General features: G+C 36.0%; 1 protein-coding gene and 1 long non-coding RNA gene across 2 annotated transcripts; both read left to right on the top strand.

Moving 5' to 3' along the window:
* Window positions 1-126: 126 nt before the first annotated feature.
* On the top strand, window positions 127-2,335 carry LOC116160658. The gene is made up of 2 exons (XM_031473918.1): window positions 127-539; window positions 760-2,335. Exons 1-2 carry the CDS (start codon window positions 350-352, stop codon window positions 1,878-1,880), a joined length of 1,311 nt encoding a protein of 436 aa, XP_031329778.1. The 5' UTR covers window positions 127-349; the 3' UTR covers window positions 1,881-2,335.
* Window positions 2,336-7,553: 5,218 nt separating this feature from the next.
* Window positions 7,554-9,491, top strand: LOC116159386. The gene is made up of 3 exons (XR_004142973.1): window positions 7,554-9,002; window positions 9,062-9,195; window positions 9,254-9,491. It is a non-coding gene; the product is annotated as an uncharacterized LOC116159386 (long non-coding RNA).
* Window positions 9,492-10,449: the final 958 nt, after the last annotated feature.

Here is a 10,449-nt window from a genome sequence, read left to right as displayed (position 1 = left end):
ATCTTTAAAAAATGGAAGCAGCCTCTTTCTTTTTATTTTAATAAAGGAGGCATGAAATCAGATATGATAGCTCATACTTTAAAAACCAACATCATAGCTGCACAAAGCGCTGGATTTTAAGTAATTGGCACAGTTTGTGATCAAGGAGCACCTAATAGGTCCGCTATAAATTTATTGTACTCAGAGACAAATAGAATTTTCAAGTCAAGAGATCAAGAAAATAGATTATTTGGTTTTTTAGTGAATGATAAGGAAATTGTGCCCCTTTATGACCCTCCACATTTATTAAAATGTATGCGGAACCTGCTTTTTGACCACGATATTGAATATGAAATAAAGGGGAAAAACTATGACGGCCAAATGGGAGTATATTGCCAACCTTGTTTCCCTTGATCAAGTAGAAGAAGACACAGATTATAGAATGCTTCATAAAATCACAAATCTACATATTCAAAATCGAAAAAAAATGAAAGTTGCGTATGCTGCCCAAATTTTCAGTAAGCGAGTGGCTTCTCTATTACGTGGTTTAGCACGTCTGTGTAAGTATATGAATTGATTTATTTCTCGGTTTATTTATTCTTTTATTAATTTATTAAATATTTAATTTACCTATTTTTTCAAACTAGATTCATTAAAATAATACAGAGTCTTTGATCACTTTTTTAATTGTTACTATCAAACATTACGTAACAGTACCCATATATGATTTGCATCTGCAAGTACTTTTGTAACAATTAAATACAAATATTTTTTTTGCAGCACCACACAACATACCTACTAACGCTACAGAAACTGCAGAGTTGGTTCTTTTTATGGATAAATGCTTTGATAGCGTAAATGGGTCAAAGTATGTGCAAGAGAACCGACTCAGATGTGCAGTTAGCAAGGATTCTCCACATTTCGACTTCTGGCTTGAAGCTTTAAAAGTTTTTGAATCTATGAGATGTTTACGATCTAATGGCAGCAAGTACAAACCCCCAACAATTCATAATTGGGTGCACACCCTAAAAGGGTTTCGGTATTTATGGAAGAAATTCCAAAAAGAAGGTGTCACCTATTTATCCTGCCGGAATATTAATCAAGATCCTCTAGAAAACTTTTTTGGAGCTATTAGAAGCCACGGTATCCGGAACATTAATCCAACCTGCCAATCTTTTACATATTCATTTAGAACTTTGTTATTAAATAATTTAACCTCTGTACATTCACCTAGTGCCAATTGTGAAAAAGACGATTCATCAGTGTTAGATTCCTTTAAAAGTTTGATTAGTGTTCCACAACAAACATCAGATGTGCATTTCGAAGTACCAGACGTTAATTTATCAAGTGAATTAAGTGACCAGTCCTTACAAAGAACTGCCACTTCAACATATGTTGCAGGAAGTGTTGTGAGAAGTATTATAAAACAAATAAACAATTGTGTGTTATGTAAAAAACAGCTTGTGGGGTCGTTAAATGAATTATCTTTGAAAGAGAGATTTATTATTCAAGAATATCAGATAGAAAATAGGCGCCCATTGACAACTCCTTCAATAATGTTTAATACACTATTTCAAACTGCCATTCATATACTTACTGAGATTTTGCCGCAAGTATGTCACAAGCAAAATATAAAATGCGTTTTAAAGGTAATCTTAAAACAAAATTTAAGTTTCACTTGCATATGTCAGGAACATGATTTGTTCGATATAATTTGTGAGAAAATAAGCCTTTTTCATTCTCTTACTTGGGCTAAAAATATAAACAAAATGTTAAAAGGCAGGAGTGAGAATGTACTCACAAAAGACCCGATCAAAATACAAGCCATGAATATTTATGAAATCAATAAAAAAATTAAAAAAAGGGTGGCAGATTTAAAACATTTAGAAATTTCAACTTGATGTGTATGTTGAAGGTGGTGCTTTTGTAAATATGTTAACAATTGAATAAGCTAAGTTTTACTAAGTTTGTGTGTGTTAATTACTGTGATAACAATCCTATCTTTAAGGTTCTTATATTTAGGTTGTTTAAGCTGGGTTTATAGTTCCCTTTTCGTAAGAACTTTAATACATTTAAGTTTAAGAATTAAGTACTATTTATAGTTTTCATAATGGTGAGAGTGTCACGTGTACATTGCACAGGCTATCCGCCATTCTGTTTATTATTTATAAATTTCATGTATATGCCGCATCTTTTCTTAACAATATTTGAACAAACCATGGTGAGAATGTGAGAATTTTCACTCTAATGGCAAATTCCTGCACATTTTTACCTTAACGTTTGTAATAGTACTTTAAGCGTAACTATAATCAGTGGCCAGAAATATCGCGATAAATGTGTCACGATACTTAATGATTATCGATCGAAGTACTGCGATATGTTTTTAAAAAAAGTATTGAAATCAATATAGCAATACTTTTTTTTAGTGTTGTATCGAAAAACATTAGAATTGACAACTTTTGGTGATTTACGCTACCTCCTCAAAGAGCCCGACATGTGAGCAGTACTCAACGAATAGATCTAGTACTACCTAAAAGACATTTCTTCACTCAACGCTAAAAGTAAAAGATTTAAAGCATACGAAAATATTTTGGTACGTAGTATCGTTCCGACCACTGCTATAAATGCCAATGTGCAACACGTAAGGTTTCAATTGGTAACGACACGGTACTGTGTTACAGGTACGTTAACTATAAATTCAGCTTTACCGCCGTTTTAGAAAACTTTATTTAGTTTAATTACTTTGTGAATAACAGTCCTATCTCTTAAGCTTTGGATATTTAGGTTTACTTATATATTTATAAATAAAACAAGTACCTACTTAAAAGTGTAATAAATTAATAGTGTTTGGTGTTTAATATATAAATATTACAATTGTCTTCACCCTTACGCTAAACCATCCGCTAACACTAAATTGACTAATGTCTAATATGTAAATATTAGTCAATTTCGTGTTACGTGATGGTTTAGCGCAGGAGTGCGACAACTCAAGAAAATGAAATTTAATTTGAATTCAAATTAATGGCGGGAGCGGGATGCTTAGTAATTATTCAACCAGACACGGAGTGGCGCTTTCAATGCCCCAATTTTTTTATTTGAGTTGCCTGTCTATATAATACAGCTAACCTAACCTAACGATCCATTGTCTATGGCGCTGCTATGCAAATGGCGGCGGCCTTTGTATCTTACCCCGCGTTTATGAGACCGACCCGGCCTCGCTAAATCCCGTTTTACTTTACATCGTTTCATCCGTTTCTTAAGGCGTTTAATCTTCTCCCTTAATTTAACGTCACGTGAAAACTTTTACGTGTGAATTGCGCGTGCACACAAACAGTAATGAAGAGAGCAGGACGGTTAGTTGGGGGACTGCGCATTGGCAGCGCGCGAAGTACAATCTCTTAAAATTTTTTGTTCAGGGTGGGCTCTAAATGTGTGACTCGTGCACTCTAACGGTATACTACATTGTTTATATACTTCTATATACAATTTACAGGCAGTAGATATATATAACTTGAACGAAACCGCAGCTACGACAGTACACAAGCCTCCAAAAGTCTTAGCTAAAAAAGGAAAGAGAAGTGTTTGCCAAATGACATCAGCAGAGCGAGGTATCCTTACTACAATAGTTGGGATTATAGGAGCTTCTGGAAAATATGTAGGTACCCCCTTTTTTTGTATTTCCCCGGGTAAATTTTAAGGATCATATGATCAACAACACTCGTGTTGGTAGCCAAGGCGCGGCAACTCCTTGTGGCTGGATGAATAGTACATTGTTTTTACATGTACTTCAGCATTTTGCAAAGGATGAGAGACCAACTCCAGAAAATCCAAAGCTCTTAATATTAGACAACCATGAGAGTCATCTAAGTATTGCTGCTTTAAACTTTACCAAAAGCAATGGAATATTATTCTTCTCACACTGCCACCACATTGCAGCCACAAACTTCACAACGAAAGAAAGGAAGATCCTGTATTTTAACAAGTGCACCCGAAAAAAATTCTCTGGAAATCGAAGCAAATTTACGCGAAAAAAAAAAGAAAACGTCACAAAAACCAGCTGCGGTTCGTAAAGTGACAAAACGTCTGATAGAAGATGAAAATTCGACAATCTGAATCTGATGAAGACTACTCAGTGGATGATTCTGATTCGTTACAGAATAATCAGGACACAACAGAAGATGACATACAAGCTAGAAACTATTGTTTGGTGAAAATCTTTGGTAAAACTGCCTCACAATTCATACATTATGTGGCTAAAATTATAGCAAAAAATAGCAAAGGTTTTGATGTGCAGTTTCTTAAGCGTTACAATTGCACAAATAAATTTATAATCATTGAAGAATTTGCCTATGTATTACAGAAAGACGTTATTTCAAAATTTTCTCCTCCAAGTGAAAATTTGAGCGCAAGATATGCTAATATGTTGACATTTTATATTGATTTCCATGACTATGATTTCACTACTTCCTAAAAATTATTAAAATACATATGTAAACATGTAACAACTGCATTAATTAAACGTCATGTTCACATAACCCACTATAGATGTTTACTTAACCTGGATGGTAGGTTAAATGAACCATTTCTAGCGGTCCTCCAAAATTATTTATATAAAATGTATAGAATTTTTTTCTATGCAAAATAGTAAAACAACGTTGCTAACAGTTCTAGCTACTGTGAAAATACCATCTATTTGACTAAAAAATTAAATAAACCAAAAATGTCAATAATTTTCCAAAAAACTGTCCAGTTAACCCCGCTCTTTTGTTCGACGAAATGAGTATCCACAGCAACTTAGAATACTCCAAGGATCTTGATTTGATAGAAGGTTTTGGGGATTTAGGCCTTTAGGAAGAAAACCAGTACAAACCAACTACGCCATGATGTTTATGATCCGTGGGATGTATTCCCCATGGAAGATGTCCAATGGATACTTTTTGTCACAAACTGGGGTTTAAATGCTCTGATTTAGTAAAATTAACTCAAATTGCAATTAAAAAATTAATAACCGTGGGTTTGTTACCAAAGGTCTTAATTTGCGATCAAGGCACAATAAGCAACCAGAGTGCTTATAAAATGTTAGGCGTGACTGTTCAAACCCCTGCATTTATTGTGGACGATTTTGAAGTGATTGTCATCTTTGATACACCCCACCTTTTTAAGAGCATTAGAAACAATTTGCTTACTGGAGATATTTTGATGGAAACAAAGAGAATTTCCTTTGGCGACATACGCAAGACTTATCTGATCGATAAATCCTCCAAGAAGAGCAGAATTTTAACCAATATGACTGACCCTATAGTAGCACCAAATATTGAATACATGTTTACTACATATTGGTAGAGCATTGGGTTATAAATCCGGAGGTCGGGTCTTCGAACCTGGGTTGAGGTGAATTTTTCATCTGTGGCGGAGATGGAAATTACCTTAGACCAGTTCCGAGCATTCTACCGGCTACTCCGAATTAGGTTTTCTAATTCGTAAGGTAAATACCGGAGTAGTATAGACCATCTTAAGACCTTCTGCAGAGGCACCTCTAAATAGCATTATGCGGGTCACTCTGTAATTGGGCGCATGCCTGTTGAGGGCCCAAAAACAAGAGAGGGATAAAATTAAATTAAATATTTATTTAACATTGTATGTTGTTTAAATATTGCTGTGATATTTCGTCTGGCAGGACGAAATTTTGGGATTCTTAACTAGGATGGACAAGGGCGGTTTCCTATTTTCCATGTAATTAATTTTCTTAATTTAAATTTTTGTTTTGTGTCGTTGGTTAAGTACTTCAACAGAAATTATTGTTACGAGAAAGATGTCAAGGTTTGTATTTCTTTACATTTTTTTTTTTAATATGAATTACGGCGCATTAACTGCTGAGGTCTTTGGCGCCATCTAGAGTTCATTATTACAGCTTCTCAAGGAGATTCGCAGCCTTTAGGTACTGTAGAAGATTATTTATGTTTTCTTTGTTTCTTATATTATCAGGTAAGTTATCAAATATCGAGTACATTTGACGTAAAGGTGCATATAGTGGACATATACATATAATATGTTCAACAGTGGTAGGTACTGTACAGTTGGCACACACTGGGGGTGGGTCTTTTGTTAATAAATGCTTGTGTGTTATTGCTGTATGTCCTATTCTTAACCGATGTAGAACGGTGATGTCTTTTCTAGGAAGTGATAATGGTGCTCTCCACCCATTAATTGTCATTTGAACTCTATTTAGGTGAGTATTGTACTGTTGCCATGTTTGTTGCCATGATACATTTATTTTCTTTTTCAGATATTTGTTAATGTCGCTAGAACTAGAGATCCAGACCTTATCTGTTGTATCATTTCCCGCTTCTATAGCTGCTCGATGTGCAGCACGATCAGCTTTTTCATTGCCGCTTATACCTACATGACTAGGGACCCATAGGAATGTAACAAGGATATCAAGGTTTGCAAGATGTTTCAGTGTTGATAGTATCATCTGTACTAATGGATGTTTTGAATATGGATTTTTCAAACTGACTAAAGAACTCAGTGAATCGCTTATAATAACAAATTTATTTTTATCTGTATGCAATTCGCAATATCGGAGAGCTTGCCAAATTGCATACAGCTCAGCTGTGTATATAGATGCGTGGATTCCCATTGACCATTCATACTCAGCGTCATCAGTAGAAAAGGCAGATCCAGTACCCATATTCGTTTTTGAGCCATCGGTGTAGAGAAACATATAATCTTGATAAGAGTTGACAATTTTGTTAAATTCTCGAAGATAGAGAGATTGATAAGTTTCTTCCTTGCCATGGACTGTTAAATCTATTCTGACGTTAATGTCAGGCACTTTCCAGGGAGAAACCTCAAGTGGCTTTAATGGTAACATGCGTGGTAAGGAAGCATTTATTAATTCGAGGATGTGTTGAATATTCCACCAAATGGGTTTATGTAATCTTCTCCAGTCATTTAGTGGTCTTACGTTACTAAACATGATATCATAGTTCATATGATTTGGTTGTGCTTTTATTCTACATGCATAACTTAGAATTCTGTATTGTCGGTGTAGGCTTAGAGGTAGAATTCCAGATTCGCAGGCTAAGCTAACACTAGGACTGGTATAAAATGCACCTAGACAATACCGAATAGCACTGTTCTGTATTGAGTCCAACCGCGCTACAGTACTTTTTGAAGCAGAAGAGTATGCTTCACAACCATAATCTATCTTTGATCTTATGAGTGCTCTGTACATTCGTAACAAAATTTCTGTTTCAGCACCCCATTTGGAGTTGGCTGACACTCTTACAACGTGTAATTAAATTATCGATATGTATCTTCCAGGTTAGTGCAGAGTTCAGCAGCACACCAAGAAATGTACCAGTTGGTTTGCACTCAATATACCTGTCCTGTAAGAGGAGCATTGGGCCGTCACGTGGTTTTCTTAATCGACAAAAGTGCATACAGTAAGATTTATCGACTGATAATTTAAAGCCACATTTATGTGAGTTTAATACGACACTGTCAATCGCCTGTTGCATTTTTCTATTAATTTCCCCCATACTCGGTCCTGAATACAAAAGCGTTAGGTCATCGACGTATAGATATGTGCTTACATCGTCAGAAATGGAGGCAGTAATGGAGTTGATTGCGATAGCAAATAATACCACACTTAAGGTAGAACCTTGCGGTATTCCATTTTCTAACGTTCTGGACGTAGAAAGCGTATTACCTACTCTAACACGAAATTGTCGATCTTGTAGAAAGGAGGAGATAAGTTTCGGTAGGTTTCCTTTCAAACCCCAACGTCTGCAACCCTCCGTGTCTCCACGTCATGTCAAATGCCTTTTCAACATCAAAGAAGACTGCAACTGCGTGATGTCTATGGGAGAAGGTTTCAAGTATCTTATTTTGTAGGTGTACTAGATGATCAGCGGTTGATCTGTGTCTTCTGTATCCTGCCTGGCAGCTTGTAAAGCGTTCCTCTTTTTCAAGCAGCCACATTAATCGATAGCTTACCATGCGCTCAAACACTTTAGCTATGCATGAAGTTAAGCTGATCGGTCGGTAACTTGAGGCCAGGTACGGATTTTTTGCACTTTTTAAAATAGGGATCACGATCGCTTCCTTCCAGCAGGTTAGATATACGCCTCGGTGGAGTAGGGTCTTATATACCGTATAGAGGTTCCTTAACATCTCGTAAGTTATAAGATCTGGCCCAGGAGAGGAAGATTTATTGCACGTGAGTGCCGTTTCGAGCTCAATCATTGTAAAAGAGTGATTATAGTCGAAGTCTTCCAAGTGTGTGAAGTTGAGGTCTACTTCGTTCCTAGCTTTATGTGCTAAGAATCGTGGCTCATAATTTTCCGTACTGCTAGCTTTTTGAAATTGGTCTGCTAGAAGCTCAGCAGTTTGCTCTGGTTGACTTGTCACTTGGTTATTATTAATTTGCAGTTGTATTGTAATAGCATTCTTTCCCGATACTGCTTTAATCTTTTGCCATACTTGTTTAGTAGGAGTTTGGTGGGTAATTGTTGACGTATAGTTATTCCAAGTTGCTCTTTTACTTTGAAGAATCGTTCTACGGGCATTTGCTCTTGCCTTTTTAAAAACTATAAGGTGTTCATTTGTGGGATATCTATGAAATGTATTTATTAAATGCTTTCTTTTTGGCTTTGACTGCCTCGCTGACATCCCGATTCCACTAGGGTACTCGATGTTTGACGGGGGTCCCGCTTGTTTTTGGTATGGCAAGATTAGCCGCATTATAGATGGCAGATGTAATTTCTTTTAAGCCACGTGGAAGTGTATTTTGTGATACACCTAGCTCCAATTGATATCTGTATAGATCCCAACGAGCTTCCGAAATCTTCCACCGTATCGGACGTGTTGCAGGTGCCTCTCGTGTGTGCGTTTCGATATCAATTGGAAAATGGTCGCTGTGATGAAGATCATCTAATATCCTCCAGGAGAATAGTGTTGCAACGCGTGGAGAAGCTATGGTAAGATCGATCACCGAAAAAGTTCCGGATCGCGCACAGGTGAGTATGACTACCGTTGTTTAATACTGCCAGTTGATTATTATCTATTATTGCTTCAGGTCTCGTCCTCTAGCATCTGTATGAGATGAGTCCCATAGGGAATTATGGGAATTAAAATCACCCATTAGCAGATACGAGACTGGCATTTGATCTATAAGATTCTGCAGTTCATGCTGCTGCCAATTTCTATCAGGTAATAATAAGTATATATAATAATATAATAAGTATATGTTACACATAACGATTTTTAGGGGAGCCATTATTTCAATTGCTACAGCTTGTAAATTTGTTTGCAATGGTAGTGGTTTGAACTGTACGTCATCTTTTACTATGATCGCAACTCCACTCTTTGATCTGAGATTAGGAATCATATCTTTCCTTACGATTTTGTACCCGCGTAACCTATATGGCTGACCAGGTCTAAATCTTTAATTTTATTTAACTTACATTTCTGAGAATTTTATTTCACTTTTATTCTGTTATCATTGTAAACGCTTAATTTAATTGACAGGTGGATGTTATTTATCGCCTTGTCTTTGTATTTAAAAGACAGAAAATTCTATTTTTCCTAGTATTTTAATTTTTGTGTTATCTCTTAATGTCGGTTAAAAATTGATTGTAAAAATCATTTCTACCTCTGGTTTAACGTGCGTTAGGGGGGAAATTTTCTGTTGTCAACTGCTTATCATTGGCTGTTTTAATTTGTAATTTGGAAGGGTTTCCACCTTAAATAGAACGGACTGAGAAGAGGAAGGGCTTTTTGCCACTGTTCAACGCAGAACTACGTTTGGTTGAAATTTAAATCGCCTTTTGCCAAGTTGAGAGCAGATCCACGTCTGCAGAAGTTTGAAGTTTGTTTTGGAGTTGTGAAGTTTTTATCGTCAGTTTTGTTGCCAGTCAGGGCAGTTTTTGAGTTCGCTTCGGCGAGTTACCGCAGTAGTTTGGATTGTGTAGAGGCCAGCCAGCATTGGAAGTTGGTGGAGTTTCCGGTTTACGGAGTGGCAAGCAGAGTTGCGGCAGTTTTGGAAGTTTGGACCTTCAGTAAAGTGCGTCACTAAGGGGTGGTCGGCGCCGACTTGAGTGTTTTTTGTGTAATTTTGAAATGTTGTTGTTTTTTTTTGTGTGTAACGTATTTGGATTAGCAGTTTTGGACATGTACCGAATGTAAGTAAAATTAAGTTTTAATTTTAGTTTGTTTTTTTCTTTGTAATAATTGTTTGTGTCTCTTGTAATATTTTTCATTGTGTGTGTGACAATTAAATTTGAATTTTGTAATTTTCACAATAATTGCTGTGTATGTCATTCGTTTCCTTTCATTTACTGTTTTCTTTGGATACTTGCCCAAGGTCCATTTTATTTAATCAAAATTCTTAAGATCGATTTGGAATTTAAGGTATTTGGTCTAACCCACTATCTGGTAGAAGTTAATAATTTAACTGAGAAAAGA

This window comes from Photinus pyralis, unplaced genomic scaffold, assembly GCF_008802855.1.
Source record: "Photinus pyralis isolate 1611_PpyrPB1 unplaced genomic scaffold, Ppyr1.3 Ppyr1.4_LG1, whole genome shotgun sequence".
NCBI classification, from domain to species: domain Eukaryota; kingdom Metazoa; phylum Arthropoda; class Insecta; order Coleoptera; family Lampyridae; genus Photinus; species Photinus pyralis.
Note: the sequence above shows the minus strand (reverse complement) of the source record. Positions and strands in the feature narration are given on the sequence as shown.

Bases quoted from the DNA above. Each gene is read 5' to 3' on its own strand.
- LOC116160658 (XM_031473918.1), top strand. From the start codon at position 350: ATGACGGCCAAATGGGAGTATATTGCCAACCTTGTTTCCCTTGATCAA. The intron at 540-759 runs GTAAGTATATGA...TTTTTTTTGCAG, and splicing joins ACGTGGTTTAGCACGTCTGT to CACCACACAACATACCTACT.